The sequence below is a fragment of the Anolis sagrei genome, chromosome 1, assembly GCF_037176765.1.
Source record: "Anolis sagrei isolate rAnoSag1 chromosome 1, rAnoSag1.mat, whole genome shotgun sequence".
Classification (NCBI taxonomy): Eukaryota; Metazoa; Chordata; class Lepidosauria; order Squamata; family Dactyloidae; genus Anolis; species Anolis sagrei.
In genome coordinates, this window is record NC_090021.1 from 314,983,192 (window position 1) to 315,008,624 (window position 25,433).

General features: G+C 43.4%; 1 protein-coding gene across 1 annotated transcript; it reads left to right on the forward strand.

Moving 5' to 3' along the window:
- The first annotated feature begins 1,679 nt into the window (after positions 1–1,679).
- CALM1 (calmodulin 1) lies at positions 1,680–24,906 on the forward strand. Its single transcript, XM_060756802.2, has 6 exons — positions 1,680–1,835; positions 8,224–8,254; positions 13,084–13,227; positions 17,391–17,497; positions 23,015–23,150; positions 23,600–24,906. The coding sequence occupies exons 1-6, from the start codon at positions 1,833–1,835 to the stop codon at positions 23,626–23,628; spliced, it is 450 nt and encodes a 149-aa protein (XP_060612785.1). The 5' UTR covers positions 1,680–1,832; the 3' UTR covers positions 23,629–24,906.
- Positions 24,907–25,433: the final 527 nt, after the last annotated feature.

Consider the following 25,433-nt stretch of genomic DNA (forward strand, 5'->3'; position numbering starts at 1 on the left):
GACCAAAAACGGGCAACAGCAATGGCATTGTCTGTAGCCTCCAACAATTCTTCCTCTGTACATGAGGCAGGGCATAGTGGACAAGCGTACAGGTGCAGGTGAATTCTTCTAGGTAGTCCCATTTTGCCAGGTTGCCTTCTGATCTTCCCACTTCTGAGTCTGTTCAGGAACTTCCAAGTTGGCCATTCTTGGTTTGCCCTGGAGGCAAACCCTCATTGGGGGCCATCCAGTTGGGATTTCCTGGTTTAGTTGCCCAGAGGGATACCCTTGCTGTTGCTGGGGGACACACCAAGGGGAGTGGTAGGTAGTTCTTATAAAGCCTTTCCTTGATTTGAGTCTACTGGGAGGAGGCTGGTAGCCATGAAGTGGATGGCTTTCACAGTGTACAACCTTATTTCCAATGGGACTTTGGCCTGCATCAATAGGAGCAGAGTGTCTAGATCTAGGGAAGTAATGCTACCCCTCTATTCTGCTTTGGTTGGATCACACCTGGAATATTGTGTCCAATTCTGGGCACCACAATTGAATGGAGATATTGACAAGCTGGAATGTGTGCAGAGGAGGGCGACTAAAATAATCAAGGGTCTGGAGAACAAGCCCTATGAGGAGCGGCTTAAGGAACTGGGCATGTTTAGCCTGAAGAAGAGAAGGCTGAGAAGAGATATGATAGCCATGTATAAATATGTGAGAGGAAGCCACAGGGAGGAGGGAGCAAGCTTATTTTCTGCTTCCTTGGAGACTAGGACGCGGAACAATGGCTTCAAACTACAAGAGAGGAGATTCCACCTGAACATGAGGAAGAACTTCCTGACTGTGAGAGCCGTTCAGCAGTGGAACTCTCTGCCCCGGAGTGTGGTGGAGGCTCCTTCTTTGGAAGCTTTTAAACAGAGGTTGGATGGCCATCTGTCAGGGGTGATTTGAATGCAATATTCCTGCTTCTTGGCAGGGGGTTGGACTGGATGGCCCATGAGGTCTCTTCCAAATCTCTGATTCTATGATTCTATAACTGTGAGAGCTGTTCAGCAGTGGAACTCTCTGTCACAGAGTGTGGTGGAGGCTCCTTCTTTGGAGGCTTTTAAACAGAGGCATCTGTTGGAGGTGCTTTGAATGCAATTGTCCTGCTCCTTGGCAGGGGGTTGGACTGGATGGCCCATGAGGTCTCTTCCAACTCTATGATTCTATGATTCCAGCCTGAGAGAGAGCCCACCCTCTGCTCCCTGGAGATTTGCAAGCAGATAATGGCTGGACTTCTGTGGGGAGTGCTTTGGTTGTGTTCCTGCGGTGCAAACCAGGGTTGGACTGGATGGCCCATGAGGTCTCTTCCAACTCTATGATTCTATCATTCAAGCCTGAGAGAGAGCTCAGCCTCTGCTCCCTAGAGATTTGCAAGCAGGCAATGGCTGGACCTCTGTGGGGAGTGCTTTGGTGGTGTTCCTGCGGTGCGAACCAGGGTTGGACTGGATGGCCGTCGCGATGCCTCCCAGTTCTGCCAAGGCTTTCCTCCGCAGGCCAGCTGGGTTGGGGAGGGGGAGGGTCTTTGCCTCCTGCAGTCCCTCTGCCGCCAGATGCCTGGGTCCGGGGAGGAGAGAGAGAGAGAGAGAGTGAGTGAGAGGGGGGGAGCGGCAGGCAGGCAGGCAGGCAGGCGCTGCTCCGGCGGAGGGATACGCCGCGCCCTATAAAACCGCCCCGCGCAGCCTCACGCCTCGACAGCCGCTTTTGGGCGACGAGGCGAGCAGCCAGACAGAGCCGGGAGCCGCTGCCGCCGCCACCACCACCACTACCTGCCTTCTACCTTCTGCCCCTCCGCCTCTCGCCCGCAGCCCCCCGTCGCCATGGTAGGTAGCGGTCATTGCTTTGTCTGGGGTTGGCTTGGCAAGGGCTTGCTTTGGAGCCCTTCCTTGTCCCGCGATGGGCTTTGTCGGGGCTCCTTTCCCATCGGAGGGAGTGCTGCTTCTTTGTGGTTCCCTTTTGGAGGTGCTGAGAAGAGCTCTGGCTCTGGTGCTCCTGCTTCTTCGTGGACTTCTGGTTGCCTTTCCCTTCGGAGGTTCTGTTTGCAAGGGCTTGCTCGGCTTCATGTCTTCCTTTCCAAGAGGAGCTCTCTTGCTTGTGCCGCGGCTTCATGTCTTGCCCTTTTTAGGGGGTTTCCTTTCCTTTCCTTTCCTTTCGGGGGGTGTTATTTCCAGGGGTTTGCTTGGACGCCCATGATTGTGCTAGTGCTTCATGTATGGTCGCCTCTTTTGCTCTTCCCAAGGGCTTCCTTAATTGTGTTGGTGCTTCATATATGGTCGCCCCCTTTACTCTTTCGAAGGGGTTCCTTAATTGTGCTAGTGCTTCATATATGGTCGCCCCCTTTGCTGTTCCCAAGGGCTTCCTTAATTGTGCTAGTTCTTAATGGATGTTCGCATTATTTTGCTCTTTCCAAGGGATTCCTTAATTGTGTTGGTGCTTCATATATGGTCGCCCCCATTGCTCTTGCCAAGGGCTTCCTTATATGTGCTGGTGCTTCTTGTATGGTCGCCTCTTTTGCTCTTCTCAAGGGCTTCTTTAATTGTGCTGGTGCTTCATATATGGTCGCCCCCATTGCTCTTTCCAAGGGCTTCCTTAATTGTGCTGGTGCTTCATATACGGTCGCCCCTATTGCTCTTGCCAAGGGCTTCCTTAATTGTGCTAATGCTTCATATATGGTCGCCCCATTGCTCTTGCCAAGGGCTTCCTTAATTGTGCTGGTGCTTCATGTATGGTCGCCTCTTTTGCTTTTTCCAAGGGCTTCCTTTGCAGCTCTTTTGGCGGCTGCACGGCTCGTTTTGTGGCTTCCTTCCTTCCTTCCTTCCCTTTTCGGGCGACGGTTTGCTTGGCTTTGGCCGCTTCGGGCCGGGTTTCCTCTTGCAGTCGCCATGGCTTTGAGAGAAATGGCCCGAACTGATCAGAGGAGGGAGAAGGCGGAGGGGAGGGTCATCCTCTTCCTCGCAAGCCCTCCTTTGGACACCCCCCCCCCCCCTTGAGGCTGGGTAGAGTGTCCCTTTGGCTTCCTGGGGAAAGCGCCACCGCCTTTTTGGAGCCTTGCTGGCCTCCTCTCTCCCGCCTCTGGGGCTTCGGGCGGGGATGCTCCAGAGTCCAAAGGGAGCAGCAGCAGCAGCAGCAGCATCATCAGGAGGCATCCTTGGGCCTGACCTTGGGAGCAAGGCTTCTGGCCAGGGCTTCGGGGCAGAAAGAGCGCCTTCTGGCCGCGGAGGGACCCATTTCTCTGACCCCAAAACGGAGGATTTGGATGCTCCAGATTGCCTCCCGCCCCCTCTCCTCCCATTCTTCCTTCGGGAGGGGCTTCCTAGCTCTGCCTGGAGTTGGGATATTAATAAGACATGTTGGATGGGGATGGAAGGGGACTGGGAAGCTGGGAGTGGGCAGATGGCACTCACATTAAGTCTCCTTTGTGGAGAGAAAAGGCAGGGTTGTTATTATTATTATACACAGAACAACAACAACAACAATAATAATAATAATGCATAATAGTCTCTCCATATCTGTGTGTCTTTGAAAGCATGCTTCTTCCTCCCGTGGAACACCTCAATGGATGCACATTTTGGGTTGCTGTGAATTTTCCAGGCTGTATGGCCATGTTCCAGAAGCATTCTCTCCTGACATTTCACACACATCAATGGCAGGCTTCCTCAGAGGTTGTGAGGATGCCTCCCATAGATGTGGGTGAAACATCAGGAGAGAATGATTCTGGAACATGGCCCTGCAGCCCGGAAAACTCACAGCAACCCAGTGATTCTGGCCATGAAAGCCTTCGAGGACACTTTGATACACATTATGTCACCTCTGAATTTCTACAGATTATTCCACCCTTCCCATGATGACCCTTTTCTGTTTTAACGAAAAAGTGCAACATAATAATAATAATAATAATAATAATAATAATAATCTTTATTTATACCCCGCCACCATCTCCCCAAAGGGGACTCAGGGTTGCTAACATGAGGCCCAGCTCAGAATTACAATACAGCAAAATAAAATACAAACAGCAAATAATAACATCAAAATAAAATACATCAAATAACAGAAAATGAAATAAACAGATGCAAACTAATGCAATGAATTAAAAAAAAAGCATCTATTCCACTCAATAGGAGTAAGGGTGGTTGTGAGTTTTCTGCGATGTATGGCCATGTTCCAGAAGCATTATCTCCTGACGTTTCGCTTGCATCTATGGCACCCATCCTCAGAGGTTGTGAGGTCTGTTGGAAACTAGTTGGGATGTGCTTTGAGTCTCTGTTTAAGAGAGGAAAAAACAGGACTCCAATAAATATAATAATGCTGCTGATGGAGAAAATGTGGATTATTTTCTGTTTTAATGTTGTTGTTGTTGTTGTTGTTATTATTGTGTTCATTTGTACCCCACTTTTTCTCTCAATGTGGATTATTTTCTGTTTTGTTGTTGTTGTTATTATTATTATTATTATTGTGTTCATTTGTATCCCACTTTTTCTCTCCATAAGGAGACTTCTGTTCCCTTCCAGGGAACCAAAAACAGGAGGCAAAAGGTCTCTGGTTAGGGATTATAGGTGTTGTAGTCCAGCCCCTGTGGAGCATGCCGCATAGGAGGAGGGAGCAAGCAAGCAAGTGTGGCTCCCGGCTGTGTGGCGTAACTGGTTGTGGAGGATTGTCAAAAAGACTCCGAAGCTTCGAGTATTTTAGAAAGGGTGTTGATGGCGTTGACAGCTTCAGAGGCTGTGTCTCTTCCATGGGAAGGGAGGGAATGTGGTGAGAGGCGAAGACCAAAGCTGGCTGCAAAAAGAGGGCAGCTCTGGGTTTGGAGGGTGTCAAGAGGATGATGGAAACCCTGCCCGTCCCTCTGCCAGCTGCACTGCGCAGGGTTGGAGAGGAGGGGGCCCCTCTGCGGCTGTTCTCCTCCTCCTTCCTCCTCCTCCGCCCCACCCCCTGCTTCCTCAAGCCCCTCAAACCCAGCAGCGCCAAAGAGGCATGGATGGAAGAGAACCCCTTTCAGGGCTGCATTACATCATGTCTCCTCTTCCTCTTGAACCTCCATCCTCCTAACCCCGAGAGGCCCTTGAGAGCAGAGGGTGATGAAAAACTGACGTGCTTCTAATAGGAAGTGGCACCTTGTTTCCTAGAAGCCCCAGACAAGCCTGAATGCCTCAGAAAATCCACTGCTATGCCAGGCTTGGAAGGAGTGTATGCATTCGGGTGATGCAAGCTTTGGTTGTAAGCTTGATGTTCAAAATGTATGGGTTGAAAAACAATGGGCTTTGGTCAATTTCAAAAACAAGGCTATGATTAAAATGCAGAATTGGGCTATTTTAACTAAATTTGTCTTTGGGATGTGTGTTTTCTGGGCTATATGGCCATGATGTTTTGCCTGCATCTATGGAAGGCATCCTCAGAGGTTGTGACCTCACAACCTCTGAGGGTGCCTCCCATAGATGCAGGTGAAACATCAGGAGAGAATGCTTCTGGTACATGGCCACACAGCCTGGAAAACACACAACAACCCAGTGATTCCGGCCATGAAAGCCTTTGACAAGACAAATTTGTCTTCTTTTTTTTCCCCCAAAGTGGCACTTGTATACACCTTGGATCGCTCGGTACCCAAAGATGACCAATCCCTTTCCCTTCCAGAGCATCTATTGGAATTGGTTTTAGGTGGTCTTTTGCTTTCATCCAGTTTCCGCCCCACAATGGGCACCAGATGTCTGTGGCAATACTAGGAAATCCAAAAGTGTGAGGTTGAGAGGGGAGGAAGTCTCCATTTCCCTTTCCCATAGCAGAGAGAGAATAAAGCTCCACTTGCAGATGCCCAAATATGATTATGGGCCATTCATTGTGTTTCTCTCCTTTCTCCTTCATCCTGTTGGGAAAGGTGACATCATCTGATGCAACTTCCTCCAGCCCAGCTCCCAATGACTTGGCAAGGGTGGGGTGCCTGATTCACCTGGTCGCCCAAGTGATGCAATTTTGCATGTGCTGCATAGCATGGCAGACCAGATACTGCCTAGCAGTTTGTCCCAACTGGGGTGTTGTCCAGAGGGTCACACTACAACTCTGCTGGCTGGGGATGATTGGAGCTGTATTGTGACCCTTTTGAAGAGAGCCATGACTGGAGGAAAAAAAAATGCTGCTTTAGCAGCAACATGCTGGATTCTTATCTCGCCAATCTCGCACAAGAGGACTTCCTACACTCCGGTTCTGTCAATTTGCATTATTCTTTCTGTCAAGGCGTGGTCCCTGTTTCCTGTTCTGCATTGCTCTGATATGTTATGTAAATTGCTATGTCAACTTGCTTCACTGAAGGGAAATCCAGCAGCTGGTTTCTGGGAGGACACAGGACAGGGTTTCACGTCTGGAGCCAACAACAAATGCTATGGATTCTTTCTTTCCCCCCTATGAAAAGCCTGCTTTGAGATGCCCCTAATCCACTGGCAAGGCACTGCATTGGCAAGTTGGCCGTTGCCAACAGAGGCTTTTCTAACTGCGGCGGAGCTGTGATGCATCTGTCAGTCAATCAAACCTCGCAATGACTGTTTGGCAGATTGTATTTGAAATATGTTTTGCTCCTCTAGAATTTATGTTTTAAAGCAGTGTTTCACAACCTGGGGGCCGTGATCCCTTGGGTGAGATTGTAAGGGGGTGTCAGAGTTGTCGCCAAGGACCATTCGAAAACACAGTATATTCTGTTGGTCATGGGGGTTTTGTTTGGGAGGTTTGGCCCTATTCTAACATTGGGATTCAGAATGCTCTTTGATTGTAGGTGAACTGTAAATCCCAACAACTACAACTCCCAAAAGTCAAGTTTTCCCCCCCAAACTCCATCAGTTTTCACATTTGGGCATATTGAGTATTTGTGCCAGATTTGGTCCAGATCCATCATTGTTTGAGTCCATAGTGCTCTCTGGATGTAGGTGAACTACAACTCCAAAACTCAAGGTCAATGCCCACCAACCCCTTCCAGTATTTTCAGTTGGTCATGGGAGTTCTGTGTGCCAAGTTTGGTTCAATTCCATCGTTGGTGGAGTTCAGAGTGCTCTTTGATTGTAGGTGAACTATAAATCCCAGCAATTACAACTCCCAAATGATAAATTCCCACCAGTATTCAAATTTGGGCATATTGGATATTTGTGCCAAATTTGGTCCAGTGAATGAAAATACACCCTGCATATCATATATTTATATTACCATTCATTACAGTAGCAAAATTACAGTTATGAAGTAGCACCAAAAAAATTGTATGGTTGGGTGTCATCACAACATGAGAAACTGTATTAAGGGGTTGCAGCATTAGGAAGGTTGAGAACCACTGTTTTAAAGGGAAATGGGTAATAGAATTTGACCCTGGCTGTGTCAGCCAACTATTCTAGGGGAGGAAAATACTTAAAACTATAGGATTGGTTCAGATGCGACTTAAATCTCCCAGTTTCCAGCAGTTCCTAAAAAAGCACTTTGGCCTCACCAGCTGTTTTAAGTACATATGTGCCTCTCTCCCACTGACATTGATGGGACTTGACATTTTCAATATTGGTCCAATCACATGTCCTTAGTAGGTCAGTGTGAGCATAAGTACAATTGTTTTCTGTTTTTGTGTTGTTCTGTTTTAATAGTGGGTTTATTGAACAAGGAGGCAACTGAGCGTGATTAATTGTAAAAAGGCAGTATTGGTAAGTTTTAGTGACGGCTCCAGCTGCCCTAAAAATGACATGTGACTAGAAAGCAGGACACACATTTTTAAATGGTAAACACGGGGCTGAATAACTCCTACCATTGTGTGTTGGCCATCTTAAAGTGGGAAATCCCTTAATGGTTTGTCATTGCTTGCTTACAAAGACTGCATCTTGCTGACTTGTTCTTGTGCCAATAGTTGCATAGTGTTAGGACTGGCAGCCTCTTGGCTGCAATGAAACCTTGGCATGAAACAACTCAGAAAGAGGAGAATCTGTTCCTTGATCATCAATTGTACTGGGCCTTGCTTGCCTGGCAAGCTAGCATCCTGGCTGGACACTTTGTGTTCTTCGTTCTGCTGTGCCATCTCAATCCAGTTTGTTTTCCCCTTAGTGGACGGAGAAACAATCCCTTGCCAGTTGCTTCTGGATGTGCCAAACTTTTAGCATAAGATTATGTCACCTTGCCTCCAAGTTGCAGTTGCATCTTCTGGTTTAACAGGGCTACAGGTAAACAATGTTCTGAAATACTTTTCTATTCTTTACATAGGCCGATCAGCTGACCGAAGAACAGATTGCTGGTAAGTATCCTAATTGGAGGGAGATGGTTTCTGTTGGCCTGGCAACCTATTCTGAATACAAAAATATTGCAGAACATTCTTGGTGACTGCCATCACTTGGCTGTTTCTCAAACCTTTGCTTTCCTATCAGAGCGGGCAGGATTGTGTTCAATGAACAGGAAAATACGATTTTAAATCACTTCCAATTTTGCAGTTCATATATTTCCTAAAAGTGTGAGCATGTGTGCCAATAATAATCTACTAAAGCATTTGAAATATATTTGTTGCTAATGAAATCCATGTTTGGGATCAAGGATCAATAATAATAAGAATTATTATTATTATTATTATTTGCAAGCTAGCAAAGTTGGTCCCAGTGGTGAGTGGCACACTGGGTGCAGTGCCTAAAGACCTTGGTTTGCACTTAAAAACAATAGGCTCTGACAAAATTATCATCTGCAAAAGGCCACCCTACTCGGATCTGCACACATTATTCACTGATGCATCACACAGTTCTAGACACTTGGGAAGTGTCCAATGTGTGATCCAATACAAAAGCCAGCTTAGTGATCTTGTTTGCTGTGTACTAATCTTGTTATGTTTCAAATAATAATAATGATGATAACTTTATTTGCATTCTGCCCCTCTCCCAAAAGGGACTCAAGGCAGTTTACAACAAAAATGCAATATGCATAGTAATGATAGCAAGGATAATGGTGTATCTGGAAATGTTGGAGTAGATGAGTTTGTTTAGCTCCTGCAAGGACACCAATCCAGATTCTTTGATTGAAGATTAAAGGCACAGCCCAGTGCCCATTTCACCTGGAAGTAAGCTCCATTAGACATGCTTCTCAACAAAAATGGATAGGATTACATATTTGAATACTTTTCCAAAAGGAAGGACTGGCTGATGCTGTGCACACCCACCGTTTCTCCATGACATGCAAGTTTATATCTTGCTTCAGCCTTTAAATGGGAAAAAACCCGAAATTAGTGAAGTCTTTACACAGCTACAAGACACACTAAAGCACAAATTTACTGAAGCAGATGAGTCTTTAGTGGACTACTAAGGTGAAATGGAGGATGACTAGATTGTAGAATGGATGCAATTTGACACCACTTTAATGGCCTTGTCTCATTACTATGGAATCCTGGGAGTTGTAGTTTGGTATGGCATCAGCATTCTTTAGAAGAGAAGGCTAAAGATTGCAGAACCACAAGCTCCATGGCTCCATAGCATTGAGCTATGTCAATTAAAGTGATATAGATCTGCATTAATCTACAGTGCAGATTCACCTTTGGATTTCTTCATACGATGTGTACTTTCGTCTTCACTCATTATATTGTCAAACTGTGGAGCTCGCTGCCACAATAGGATTTTAACACTTCCTCTTCAAAGGGTATATTCATGGCTACTAGTATGGATGGCTGTATGTCACATCCAGTTTTAAAGACAGTATGCCTCTGGGTATCAGTTGCTGAGGAGCATGAGGTGGAGAGTGCAGTTGTACTCGTGTCCTGCTGATGGGCATCCCATGGGCAACTGATGGGTCACTATGTGAGCGGAATATAGGATGAGATTAGATAGGCCCTTGGCTGGACCCAGCATGACTCTTACAGTCACAGCTCAGTCCTAGAGCCTGCAGTGATGTCACTGTATGTGCCTACGCCTATAGTAAGCAATTCAGTATTTGACATTGCCAGCATTCAGATGTCCTCCTCAACCATGGACTGGAGAAGCATAAATCAGTTCTGTCCCTGAACATTTTCTACACTGTCATCACCTTTTGAGCTTTGTAGAGTTTTTGTAGAAATGGAGTTCTATATAAAAATGCAATTAGACATGATGGAAATTACTGTCTAATGACAAGATCACATTTTCTCCAACCTTCATAGAACCATAACGTTGGAAGAAACCCATCAGGACCATCTAGTCCAATCCCCTGCTGTGCAGGAACACAGAATCATAGCACTCCTAACAGATGGCCACCCAGTCTATGTTTAATTATTTATTTCAATTATTTATTTATTTCAGATATTTGTACCCCACTCTTCTCTACCCCCGCAGGGGGACTCAGGGCGGCTTACAGCCGGCAACAATTTGATGCCCCACATATACAACAGATAAAACAACAATTACATAATAAGTAAAACATTAAAATTAGATTAAAAACCATTTAAAATAATGCAAATTAAATTAGTTGGCATGTCAAGTCTGAGTTCTACGATCAACAACTTAATTCGAAGCCTGTCCATAGTCCATTTTCCATAGCATTGTCATCATTTTTATTGTCAACCTGCTATCCGAATGCCTGGTCCCATAGCCATGTCTTCAACTTTTTCCTGAAGGAAAGGAGTGAAGCCATTGACCTAATTTTGCTTGGGAGCGAGTTCCACAGGCGGGGGGCCACTGCTGAGAAGGCCCTGTCCCTCATCCCGCCAAGAGCATTTGTGATGGTGGGATCGAGAGCAGGGCTTCCCCAGAAGATCATAAGTCTCAGTATGGGACGTAGGGGGAGATACATTCGGACAGGTAAGCTGGGCCAGAACTGTATAGGGGTTCAGAGAATGATATTCCACCATATTTGAAGGCAACATTTTACTGTGGGAAGTTCTTCCTAATATTCAGGAGGAATCTCTTTTCTTGCAGTTGGAATCAGTTGCTCTGGTTAGTCTCTATCAGTGGTTCCCAGCCTTTGGACCTCCAGGTGTTTTGGACTTCAACTCTCCGAAATCCCAACCATTTTATCAGCTATTAAGAATTGTGGGAGTTGAAGTCCAAAACACCTGGAGGCCCAAAGGTTGGGAACCACTGCTTGATCGTTCGTGAATATTGGACACTGTCAAGCAGCTGCACTGATTAGAATGAAGGTGGCCAGAGCAGGCTTACTGGTCTCTAGCACTTCTTTACCAGAATTACAACTCTATTAACAATTTTTATCCCTCCCATCCTCCAAGGAGTTGAAGGCTGTGTATGTGGTCCTCTTCATGTCCATTTCATCCTCCCAGTAGTGCTGCAGAGCTGATGCAGTACAGTGGCCAGAATAGCTATGAATCATTCAATTCCCAGTTCAATTTTAATTTCTTCCTTGAACTCAGTAGGTGGCCCTCATTCAGCCTTGTCTCTCAGTGCTCCAATTCCCAACATGGGGGATAATATTACTGGCTTACCTTGTGGGGCTGCTACAACCATTGCAACTTGAGAATGTGCAGGAAGCACTTTCCACACTTGATAGGTCTATGCAAATACTAAGTACTACTGTTGTTGAACACTTAGATTACTAAGATTCCTATGGTCTGCTTCACCCTCCCCAATTTGACATCTTCCAAAAGTCTACTTCTCGAGTGCATATTTAGGATCTCTTAAGACACGTATGAGTATGCAAAGGGATTTTACAGCACCGTAGAGACTAACTCAGAGAACGAAGCTCTCATAGGCTAAGTCTACTTCCTCAGGTGAATGGAGCGAAGAAATAATCTATGAAAGCTTATGCTACCAGCTTGGTTTTCTTTAAGGTGCTATAAGATCCATGTGTTATTGATATTCCAGATTAATGTCGCTGTGTCTTTGAACTGAGTTACACATTCAGTGCTAGGGGAAGATAATCCCTTGCTAGAACATTTTTTTCATGTCAGGAGCAACTTGAGAAACTGCAAGTTGCTCCTGGTGTGAGAGAACTGTCTGTCTGCAAGGACGTTGCCCAGGGGACGCCCTGATGTTTTGATGCTTTTACCATCCTGTGGGAGGCTTCTCTCATGAGCTGGAGCTGCCACCATTAATTCATAGGTGCTTATTAACATTTTATTAAGAGTTTTTCTGCCATCATAAGATTAGTACTAAATAATTAATATATTGTTATGACTCAGGTGGCGCAGTGAGTTAAAGCGCTGAGCTGCTGAACTTGGTGACTGAAAGGTCACCAGTTCGAACTTAGGGAGCAGGGTGAGCTCCCACTGTTAGCCCCAGCTTCTGCCAACCTAGCAGTTTGAAAACATGCAGATGTGAGTAGATCAGTAGGTACTGCTCCAGTGGGAAGGTAACAGTGCTCCATGAAGTCATGCCAGCCACATGACCTTGGAGGTGTCTACGGACAACGCCGGCTCTTCGGCTTAGAAATGGAGATGAGCACCAACCCCCAGAGTCGGACACGACTGGACTTAATGTCAGGCGAAAACCTTTATCTTTACCTTATGACTAAGAGTGACCTGTGAATCCAGGAGCCTGTGATTCTGTTGTGAGTTTACTAAATCTTGTGTTTCACATGCATCCTCTTTTTGGCAGTGTAAGGAGGATAGTAATCTCTTTTGCAAAGCTGTTGACATTGTGGATTAAGTACTTTCAAGTACATTGTGACCAGGGTTCCTGGGAGTTGCAGTTCAAGAAAACATGGAAGGCTGTATAGTCCCAATTTCGGGTTAGATTTCCCCCTTTCTCCACGGTGCTGTGGAAGACATGGGGTTAGCGTCACACACACACAAACATGTGAAATGAAAGACTGAAAGCAACGTAGGTTCATGACCGGGGTGGGGAAAGAACTTGAACTTTAGACCCTGTAATCCAAATCCTGCACAGTATCCATGGCACATTGGTTGTCATTTTCTCAAGTATAATAATGGCATCCCATGGGACAAGTGAATTGATACTGATGAGTAAGATTAGAAACACATAGTTTTATACGGCGTGCAGGTAAGTGGATCTTTACTACAGTTGCATCTCATTTGCACACAGAAACCAATAAAGAGGTGAAAACGGACTTCATTTGTTGATTGATATTTTGATCATTTGCACAAAACGATTATTGGTTAATACTATCCTCATAATAAGTATTCTCCTTACCTATTCTCCTTAGAATTCAAGGAAGCTTTCTCTCTATTTGACAAAGATGGTGATGGCACCATCACGACAAAAGAACTTGGAACTGTCATGCGGTCGCTGGGTCAAAACCCAACAGAAGCAGAGCTACAAGATATGATCAACGAGGTAGATGCAGATGGTAAGTCTTTGAAGAAGCTAAACACCTGCCATTCTTATACCAAAATACCTTCCCTGAAATCGGTTTTGGTGAAGGCTTAACTCACAGAAATCCTGACAGACATTGACTCCTTGCCTCAGCATTTTTAGTAAAAGCAGCCATTACATAATAGAGAGAGCTGAGTTTTTTTCTAAATAATCATAGTGCTACGCTGAGTTAAAAACATGGATTAAGTTGGAGTGTGTCTAGTGGGTTTTCTTTTTTAAAAGGCAGGTATTGCTGTAACATATAACTTTGTAATGCTATAATGTCATACAATATAATACTACTACTAATAATACAATATTATAATTATATATTTTATATTACATATAATATTACTAATAATATTACAATATAATGGTATAGTTGTTGTTGTTCATTCGTTCAGTCATCTCCGACTCTTCGTGACCTCATGGACCAGCCCACGCCAGAGCTCCCTGTCGGCCGTCACCACCCCCGGCTCCTTCAAGGTCAGTCCAGTCACTTCAAGGATGCCATCCATCCATCTTGCCCTTGGTCGGCCCCTCTTCCTTTTGCCTTCCACTTTCCCTAGCATAATTGTCTTCCAATGGCATACTGACATATCTCTGGTTGTACTGGTCCATTTACTTTTCTTGGCAAGAATACTGGGGTGGTTTGCCATTGCCTTTCCCAGGGATCACGCTTGGTCTGACCTCTCTGCCACAACCATCCCGTCTTGGGTGGCCCTTCACGGTTTTGTTCATGACATTATTGAGGTGCTCAAGCTCCAGCGCCACAACAAGGCGGTGATCCTTTGCTGGAGAATGGTATAGTACAAGATAGTAATATATAATACTGATATTGTGCTATGCTGAATAATATAATATGTTGTATGTATATATATCCTGTAAGCCACTCTGAGTCCCCTTCAGGGTGAGAAAGGCGACATATAAATCCGTAAATAAATAAATAAATAAATAAAGCTTTCTGATGTCTACAACTTAATCTTCTAGACTTAGTGTCCAAAATATGTTGTGGTAGTTACATTAGTTCTGCTCTTGAATACAGAGTTATTCCCTCCAAACCTACACACAGATTTTGTGTGTGTTTGTGTCAGGAGCGACTTGAGAAACCACAAGTCACTTCTGGTGTGAGAGAATTGGCCATCTGCAAAGACGTTGCCCAGGGGATGCCCTGATGTTTTGTCATCCAGTGGGAGGCTTCTCATATCTCCACATGAGAAGCTGAAGCTGACGGATGGGAGCTCTCCCCACTCCTCGGATTTGAACCACCGACCTTTTGGTTAGCAGTCCTGCCAGCACAAGGGTTTAAGTCATTGCGCCACCAGGGGCTCCTACACATAGAATATCAGCACAGAATACCAAGTCCCTATCAACTCTGCAGCAATGGCCTGAGGTTGGGCAATGGTTCAGTTGAAAACAATATATCTTTTTTCTTTCTGCCTTTGCAATGTTGATTTCTGACAAGGGAAAGGGAGGAGATTATTTGGCTCAAGCTGGCAAAATCTTAAAGCTCCCTCCCTCTCATGGCAGGATCCAGATCAGGAGTCCCTGTGCTGACAGTTTGTGGGAAGAAAATGTGCTGATTTCAAGACCATAGCTACACAACCAAGGCGATATGTAGCTTAGCTGTGCATCTTATTTAAAGAAGGCACGTAGAAGCAGGGAACAAGTAGGAAATTCTTGGGCACATGCCTCTGTTGGCAACTATCATGGTGAAAAAGGTTCAAGTGGTAATAGGAAGACTATCTTTAAAGTCTTCTCAAGAACTTCATTTGGTCTGCCTACCAGTCACTCATTGGAGATATCAGTCTCCAAATCCCACCTTTTCTTTTTGTTAGTAACATTGGCCTATAGTATTGGAGCACATTGAAAGAGAACCCAGCATTGTCACACTATTATATATATATCTCACATTTGATCTATGGCCACTGTCTGGAACTTCGATGCCAACACTCGTTTAATATATCCTATACCTATTGTGACTTTCAAAAATAGAAATTCACAAGGGTATTAAAGAAAAGGCTCTCTTGTTTTCAATCCCACTAAAGGGAATAGAACTTTGAAGGTTTTGGAGGCCCATTTCTTCTGTTGCTATAATTCAGTGGTTCCCAACCTTTTTTTGACCAGGGACCACTTTGACCATGAACTACTTTCCAACATTAGTATCAAAAGGCTTATGAATCAGTTTTTGGTCAACTTTAGATTTGGTTTAGTTATTTGAGGTGCTGATTCAGACAGTTGCAGTGGATAGACCACATCGGCTCTAGTTTCTGATACAGAACATATGCCACCCAGTAGTCGCCATCTGCTCACCCACAGAAAACTATATTTAATAATCTAGAGCTGATGTGGTAGTAGCAGCAATCTTTCGTGGGTAGTCAACTTCTACCCTCCCAACATCCCCATTGCCTTGGCACTATAAGAGGGCTTTGTGAGACCAATCACTCTCATTGCTGTGTGGTTTCGAGGCAACGGTGTAGTAATGGTGAGGCCGCGGACCATATTTTTGCTGGTGGTCCATGGACCACAAGATGGGAACCACTGCTATAAATCATGCTTGGACACATGCTTTGTTAAATATCCCAGTGTTTCCTTCTTTTTTTTTTTTTTGTTTCTCTTGCCCTTAAACCTTCTGCCATTTACATAGCAATGAGTACTTACCTGACTGGCCACAGAACAGTTGTCCGCCATTGTCTTGGTCTGATGACAAGAAGAACATGATAGGGCAGCTACTAGGTTCATAGCATGTGTATACAAAGCCTATAATTTCCAGTTCATAGATAGGAGAGAATAATAAGCCTTGTATAGTATTCGCCTAGTACAAAAGGTTCTCGATAAAAATAGATAGGATTGCATATTTGAAAACTTTTCCAAAAGGAAGGACTGGCCAATGCTGGGTGCACCCATTGTTTCTCCATTATATGAAAGTGTTCGTATCTTGCTTCAGCATACAAAATGGCTGCTAAGAAGAAACTACATTTTCAGATTCTAAAATCTGCTGGAGATGATAAAATGTACACATGCCCTTAGTGGGAAATGGTGGGGTGGGGGGAGTATTAAGATACGCTTATTGCTATGAAATAATAATAATCTCTATTGGAATGTAGCAGCTATTCCATCTTCTTTTTAAGTTTGAGGTATATTTGCTGCTACTAAAACAATTTATTCTAAGGAGTCCTTCTGGATGTTCACATCACTATTTGACACTATTAAGAAACAAAGCCTTCACAATATCTCTTGAGTGAAGCCTGTGGGGAAATGGAAAGAGTTACTTTTTTGGACTGCAGGTCCCAGAACCATGTTGGGCTTTAGCAACGCCAGGCTTTAGCACAGCGGGTTAAACCGCCAGCTGCAGAAAATCTTGCTGATTGAAAGGTTGACATTTCAAGCCCGGGTTGGGGTGAGCTCCCAACTATCAGCCCAGCTTCTGCTCACCTACCAGTTTAAAAACATCAATGTGAGTAGATAAATAGGTACTTCTTTGGCGTGGAGGTGTAATAAAAGGTGTCCATGCTGAAGATAACAAAGCTCCTCGGCATGGAAGGTGGAGCGACAGCACCCCCCATGGCCGGAGTCGAGCACAGCCTCTAGATGCCAAAGATGGGAAGCCTTTATCTCTGTTTATGTACTGTCTTTGTTAATTGTATAATGCCATTGAATGTTTGCTGTATATGTGCCCTGAGTCCCCTCGGGGAGATAAGGCATAATATATTATATTTCACTCACCATGGCCACTGGCTATGGCTATGGTGGTTGGAAGAATCCTGGAAGATATGGCCCCAAACTAGCATTTCCAAGTTCTGAGCCTGAGCCAACATTCCCATGCAGCCAGTTCTGTTTGTATCTGTAATATAAGAACACTTATATTAGCTCCAACTTTACTGGGGCAAAGGAAATGGGGCAATGTCAGGAAGAGGTTTGCTGAAGCATGATTGCCTGTGAAACACCTCATATTATGAAGGTTAGGCTGGTCTTCTTCCAGTAGCCTGTTAAATGAAAGCAAAACCCAAGCCTCTGAAAGGAAAAAGAGTATTTCATCTAAGAATACTTATTCCAGATCCAAGAAAGAAGGTGATTTTGTGTGAGAGAACAATTGCAAATGTGTGTTGAGCATTCAGATGGAATTATATTAATTAATCTCCTTCCTCTTTTCCAAAGGCAACGGCACTATTGACTTCCCAGAATTCTTGACCATGATGGCCAGAAAAATGAAAGACACAGACAGCGAGGAAGAAATTCGTGAAGCGTTCAGAGTCTTTGACAAGGTATGGCTTAGATCAGAGGTGTCAAACTGATTTTCACTGAGGGCAACATCAGTCTTATGGTCGCCTTCAAAGAGTCATTTCTAATTGTAAGACGGTATAAATGCTGGCTGGCATTGAAAGCTTCCTGGGCCACCTAAAATGATACGGCCTGCAGACCTTGCGTTTGAGACATACGACTTAGACATATTAAGTGGTGTTTAGACTACTTATGCTGTGGCTTATTTGGCTATAGCTACAAAGGCAACAATGGAGAACATGCTTTGTTGCTGAAAGCAAAATGTACACCTGGGAAGGTCCAGAGAGATTTAGAGGCTTTGCTTGTGGTCATAATCAAATCTCAGTTCCTGTCTTGTCTTAGCCTACCTAATGAAGTCATTGGGAAAGGAGAGGTGTGTGAATTACAGTTGGAAAATGAAAGAAGATATGCTTGCCTGTGTATGTATATAATACATATACACAGTGGGCTCTTCATATCTGCTGGGGTTTGGTTCCATAATCCCCTGTGTTTATCAAACTCTGTGGATGCTGTGTTTATCAAACTCTGTGGATATACAGTGGTGTATATTCAAATTATCTGAATGTTATGTTTGGAAATTAGCTGAAATTCAGCTTGGGCCAAGAGTAAAGCAAAGGAGGTACTTATTACAATGTATGTGAAGTTAGATAGGGATGTGGTAACTTCACCAGGAACTCTTTGTGAGGATGTTAACAGAGTGGAGAAGTTAATGCTGGTATGTTTTCCTTCAAGGATGAACATCTTATGCAGTATCTCTCCTAGAGCCAGTACATTTCTGTATTTAATTTGCCTTTGGATTAGAAATTGTCCATTTTTCTTCATGCTAGCTAGCCTGATAAAAAGTCAAAGAACGTGCAAAACCCATTTTCATTACAACCTTGCCTGGTCTAAATCCAGAGAAATCATGCTACCCCTCTATTCTACCTTGGTCAGACCACACCTGAAACACTGTGTCAAATTCTGGGCACCACAATTGAAGGGAGATGTTGACAAGCTGGAATGTGCCCAGAGGAGGGCGACTAAAATGATCAAGGGTCCGGAGAACAAGCCCTATGAGGAATGGCTTAAAGAGCTGGGCATGTTTAGCTTGCAGAAGAGAAGGCTGAGAGGAGACATGATAGCCATGTATAAATATGTGAATGGAAGTCATAAGGAGGTGGGAGCAAGCTTGTTTTCTGCTGCTCTGGAGACTAGGACACGGAACAATGGCTTCAAACTACAGGAAAGGAGATTCCACGTGAACATTAGGAAGAACTTCCTAATGGTGAGAGCTGTTCAGCAGTGGAACCTCCTGCTCTGGAGTGTGGTGGAGGCTCCTTCTTTGGAGGCTTTTAAACCGAGACCATCTGTTGGGGATGCTTTGAATGTGATTATCCTGCTTCCTTGCATGGGGTTGGATTGGATGCCCAGGAGGTCTCTTCTAACTCTATGATTCTATGAAATGAACACACAGGATTTAATCTGTAATGGAGAGCTAGAGAGTTTCAACTACACATAGAAGGTGTGTTCCTCTATATGTTCTTTAGCCTTTATCTATATTGTTCCTTATCAAGTCAGTGGAATCTCTGTAGACAGTGATCCGGTTAGGTATCATGAAATCAATCCAACCAAATCAACAGATTGGATTTGAATCACGTATCCTGTGGTATAGTGGTTTTAGCGTTGGGTTCGGACTTCTGAAGACCAGAGCCCAAAGCCACATTCAGCCATGGAAATCCAATTGGTGACCTTGAGCAAGCCATTGTGCCAAGAAAATCCTGTGATAGGTTCACCGTCGGGTTACCATAAGTTGGAAGTAACTTGAAAGCACACAACAACAAATTATTATTTATTATTTATTTACAGTATTTGTATACCGCTTTTCTCACCCCGAGGGGGACTCAAAGCAGTTTACACATATGTAGTGGCAAAAATTCAATGCCAGTACAAACAATTACAATTATACACTACAATTAGACATAAATCAAATTAAAAAATACATCCATGAGCAATAAAACAATCATTAAAAAAATAAACAGTCTTGTCCGTTGAATCGCTGTTCCAGTCATTGTCTTTCCGAAATACTGGATACATTTATTTCTACTGCCCGAAGGCCTGGTCCCAAAACCATGGTGGCCAACTTACTTGCTATGATGGGCATGTGTTATTGGCCTAAATACATTTGCCTGCTGGAGTGCAAAATCCAATTGACTTTTGGGATGTTTGAGACAAAGGGGAGATGTGTATAAAATTATGCATGGTGTAGAGAGAGTAGATAGAGAGGAGTTTTCATCCCTCAAAGAATTCTAGAGCCTGAAATTGAAGAGTGGGATATTCAGGATAGATGAAAGGACATACTGTTTTCTGCAATGCACTGTTAATCAGTGAAATTTATTGCTATAAAATGTAATTAAGGCTGTTGATTGAGATGGCATTAAAATGGAGACTGAATGAATTCATGAAGCATTGCACCATCAGTGGGTAATTTAGCTTGGGTGGCTGTATCTCCTCCATTAAGACAGTGCCACTATTTATTAGTTGCTGAAGAAAATGATCGTTATGCTGCCCCACTTTTGCTTACGAGCTTACACGAGCAATTGCTTGGCCATTGCATAAACAAAATGATGGACTAAATAGGACTGACCCAGTGGGGCGCTTCTTGTGTTTTTAACCACATGATTCACAAAATGTTCCCCCCAAACAGGATTTCTGGGTGTTTTTAAATAGCAGCTTTGCATCTTGCTTGCCAAAGCCCATTTTGGAGCTCAGACAGGGAGTTTCAAAAGCAGTTAGTGATGCTATGTGAATGTGGCCAATGTTCAAAAGGGGAAAAAAAATCTTTGTCCCAGCGGGCATCCTGAAGCTCACTGAACACCTAATTGAATGCTCTCTATATTTGTGACAGGAAGCAGGTTAACTCTCAGGGGTCTTTTCTGTACATTTTGGCTTAATGGGGGGGGGGGGGCTCTGCCTCTGTGTGGACACTAGAAACCTCTAAAATCTAGAAGGAAAACCTCAGCCCCATCAGTTTCTGTTCTGTCTAGTTGTTTTGTTTTTCAGAGCGAAAACAGAAGTTTGTGATAGGTCCTATAATGTTCTTGCCACCTTGGGTTGCACTCTGGGAGAAAGACGGATAATAAATAGCCAAGCCAGAACCCTTAGTAAACTTAACTAAGTAACTTCTCTTGGTGCGACACTGGCCAAAACATGATGTAAACAACATTTACCCTCCTTCTAACTGGCAGCAGAATTGCCTTCCTTCTCCATATGCAGCTGATGCCTGGCAATGTAGTTGGGGAGTGGGAGGATTTAAGATCATCACAATCATGGTGATGATAATGATGATGATTGACTTTATTTATACGCCGCCTTTCCCCCTGTGGAGACACAAGGCAGCTTTTTTTAATGGTGTCAGAAGCAAATTGAGAATATACTATAAGTCGCTTCTGGTGTGAGGAAATTGGCCGCCTGCAAGGACGTTGCCCAGGGGATGCCCAAATGTTTTACCATCCTGTGGGAGGCTTCTCTCATGTCCCCAAATGACAGATAGGAGCTCACCTCATCTTGCAGATTCAAATCACTGACCAACACAAGGGTTTAACCCATTGCGGCACTGTGGCTAATGATGTCAAAATAAAGCAGTTATTAATATGAAACAGTTACTCTTCCTTAAGTGTTTTGTATTCACCATCACTACTTAGTCACAATTTTGACACTGTTGCCACAATGTTAACTCCCTCCACCAACCTCCCCTCCTGAGTATCATGGGGAGAAGAAGAGCCATTCAGTGAATGACGTTTCCATCACGTTTGATGAGGATTTGACAAGGAAAGATTACAAGGCTCCATCTACACAGTTGTATAAAACCCAGATTACCTACTCAGAACTGGATTAGATGGCACTGTAGACTAATATAATCCAGTTCAAAGCAGATACAGTAGAGTTTCGCTTATCCAACCATGGCTCATCCAACGTTCTGTATTATCCAACACAGTCCACCTCCCACTTGGATCCACAGCTGTTTCAATACATTGCAATGTTTTGATGCTAAATTCGTAAATACAGTGATTACTACATAATGTTATCATGTATTGAATTGCTTTTTCTGTTGATTTGTTTTAAAACATGATGTTTTGGTGCTTAATTTGTAAAATTATAATGTAATTTGACGTTTAATAGGCTTTTCCTTAGTCCCTCCTTATTATCCAACATTTTCGCTTAGCCAACGTTCTGCTGGCCTGCTTACATTGGATAAGTGAAACTCTACTATAATCTGTATTTTATATGGCAGTGTAGATGGGAACTCAGTTAAGTGTACTTGAGCTGCAATCTTATGAACACTTGTGTGGGAGAAATTTCCAGTGAATGTGGTAGAACGTACTTCTGAGTACAGTAAACATGCAGAGGATTTTACTGGTAAAGAGCCGCATCAAACTTTTGCCATAACGTTATTACAGAAAGCTTTTGGTATTGACTGGGGTTTTGCCCCAGGGCACACACACATGCTGTCGATACAAAAATCTATAAATGCTCAAGTTGCTATTGTGGTTTTGAGGTTGGTTTAATACACTTCTACGTTGTTTTTGCCGTTCTTAATTTTTTTAATTAGATTGTTTACGTTACATTATTTGTTATGTTTTTAACTGTGTTTTAGCTAGTAAATTCTGTTGTATGCTGAGCTTGGTCCCCATGGAAGCTGCCCCGAGTCCCTTCGGGGATATGGTGGCGGGGTATAAAAATAAAATTGTTGTTGTTGTTGTTGTTGTTGTTGTTGTTGTTGTTGTTGTTACATGCAGTGATGTAGTAAAATATTATCTCTTCTGTAAGATCACACAATCAAGGATCCTTTTTGGAACTTTATTTTGGGGAACATTTTCAAGTTGTGGATGGTTGAATCCATGGATACAGAACCCATGGATATGGCAGACTGATTGTATTTATTCAATTAAATTGCACATAGTCCAACATTCCCCTAGAACTGGGATTCGTGACCACTTACAACATGAATCAAACAGATATGAGTAAAAAGGCAACAGCTAATAGCAAATTAAGTCATAACACAAACCAACGTCATATTAAAATAACTACCAAATGAAAAGCAAATTTGAAAGCATATCGGAAGAAAATGGTTTTATAAGCTTGTTGGGTCCCCTGGTGGCACAGTGGGTTGAACTGCTGATCTGCTGAACTTGATGAACAAAAGGTTGGCGATTTGAATCCGGGGAGTAGGGTGACCTACCTCTGTTAGGCCCGGCTTCTGCCAACTATCAATTCGAAAACATGCAAATGTGAGTAGATCAATAGGTACTGCTTTGGCTGGAAGGTAACGGCACTCCATGCAATCATGCTGGCCACACAACCTTAGAGGCACCTGCAGACAACACTGGCTCTTCAGCTTAGAAATGAAGATGAGCACCCCCCCCCCTCCCCCCAAGAGTCGGGCATGACTGGTCTTCATGTCGGGGAAAACCTTTACTAAAAACCTGTCGGTTTCAATCTTTTCCATCGTTTTGTTTTTGCAGGATGGCAATGGTTACATCAGTGCAGCAGAGCTACGCCATGTTATGACAAACCTAGGAGAAAAGCTAACAGACGAAGAAGTAGATGAAATGATCAGAGAAGCAGATATTGATGGGGACGGACAGGTCAACTATGAAGGTAAGCTGTAGTTTCCTATATCTGTAAATAGCACCTTGAAGGGATTTTTTGTGTGTCAAGAGCTACTTGAGAAACTGCAAGTTGCTTCTGGTGTGAGAGAATTGACCATCTGCAAGGATGTTGCCCAGGGGACACCCGGATGTTTTGATGCATTACCATTCTTGTGGGAGGCTTATCTCATGTCCCCACATGGGGAGCTGGAGTTGACAGAGGGAGCTTATCTGCGCTCTCTCTGGATTCAAACCTCTGACCTGTTGGTCTTCAGTCCTGCTGGCACAAGGGTTTAACCCATTGCGCTACCGGGGGCTGAAATATTGGGGTGTTAGAAACCCTTACTATTCTTTTGTGCCAGAATAGCTATCTCTAGTGATTTTATCCTGTACTTAATTTTGTATTATTTCCTTTCTAAGGAGGTTAAAAGTAGTTTTTTCTTTTGCTCTTTCTTTTAGAATTCGTACAGATGATGACTGCAAAATGAAGAGACCTCCCACCTATTTTTCCTCTAGAAGAATCAAATTGAATCTTTTACTTACCTCTTGCAAAAAAATGTTCATTTATTCATTCTGTTTCTGTATAGCAAAACTGAATGTCGAAATACCTTCTGTCCACAAACTGCATGTAATGGTTGGTGGTCCTGTTCCCAAAAAGATCAAGTTAAACATCAGTCCCCCCCCCCCCCCAATATAAATAATTGTATTTACTACCTTTTAAAAAAGTAAGAAAGCACTTAGCGAACTCCTCAAAAAAGTTCCATTTGCTAATAACTATTACACTGTTTGGGCTGGCCAGTTTTTCATGCATGCAGCTTGACAATTGAGCACAGTCAGACATTTGTATTAAAACAGTTTTAAAAAAAGAGAGAAAAAATCTTTAAAAAAATAGTAATTCCCAGGCCACTCTTTTCTCTGAAAGTGGATTCTGGTTCAATTTGTAGTTGTCAAATTGTCATAGCTGGGTTTACTTTCAAATTGGTCTATACCTCAGGATGATGGTATGCAGCAAAAATGGTTGAAGGATGCAAAATGCTTAGTGAGAAAATGCCCCTAAAGTTAGAGAAGGTTCTTCTGTATGTAGAAAAAGTTGGTTCCAAAAAACAAACAAACACAAACCCATGACTGCGGCTATGGGTGGCAAGTCTGTATTACTTTGGTTTTAATATTGTCTGCGTTGCACTATTGTGAAACAGGCGTTGGGGCCGTTACCCTTCACAAAACCTTTAAAAATGAAACCTTAATTAATTAAGGGGTGGGAGCACCTTTGGGCATGTGCTCCCCTTTTCTCTCTCTCTGTCTCTCTCTCTCTCTTTCTCTCTCTCTCTCTCTCTTGCATTTTCAAAACCTTCTGTATCAAGACTTGGAGCTGGCGGAGCAGCCTGTGGACTTCAGCACAACTATCAACATCGCTGTTCAAAATATTACAGTTAATGTCCATTCCAAGTTGTAAATGCTAGTCTTTTTTTCCAATAAAAGACCATTAACTTAAAGGTGTTGTTACATGCTTTGTAAAAGCTTGGAAATAATAATAATAATATATAGCTCTCTATAGAATTTGAGAAACTAAAAACCAAATGAATAAATAATAAATAGATGGCAGTAGGGAAAGGGTAAATGTGTTCTGTAAATGACTTGCTGCTAAATTTTAAATGCACATGTATGCAATAACTTAACCCGTTTAACGTTTCTTCAAGATGGCAAGAACTGACCTCTTGTAACCCAAGACCTTTGCTATAAATAAATGAACTTGTGCTTGCCTTTCATATTTATGACAATCTTAATTCACTTGCTCACAAACCAGCTCGATTCTGACATTTCTGGGGCCTGTCGGGAGGCGGCACCACTCCTAATACTGTCTGTGTTGGCTATCCATCTAAGAAATGATATTTTATGGGAAGGGTCACCTTTGGTGGGGGTTTAAAAATATTTTCCTAACATTTTTTGTGGAAAGGCATGGAAACAAGTTACCAAGCATGATTACAAAGAGGGTTGGAATGCGGCATGAACAAAAAAGGCCTCTGAATGGATCCTCTGACTAATGAATATTGTAAACAAAAGCACAAAATAGAGGAGCTTTCTTGGGCAACTTGCTCTCAAGAGAGTAAAATTGCAAGCTCTGAATCAAAAGAACCTGTGCAAATATGAACTCTGCCCCTTTCCAAAAACTTTAGCACAACCATGCTTTATTTCCAAAACTTGTGACATTTTGATTTGTTTTAATAGATCCCTCCTGCAGATTATGTTTGGGTTTTTATTCTTTAAAGGGTTGCATGGCAACCTTTTTCTGGAG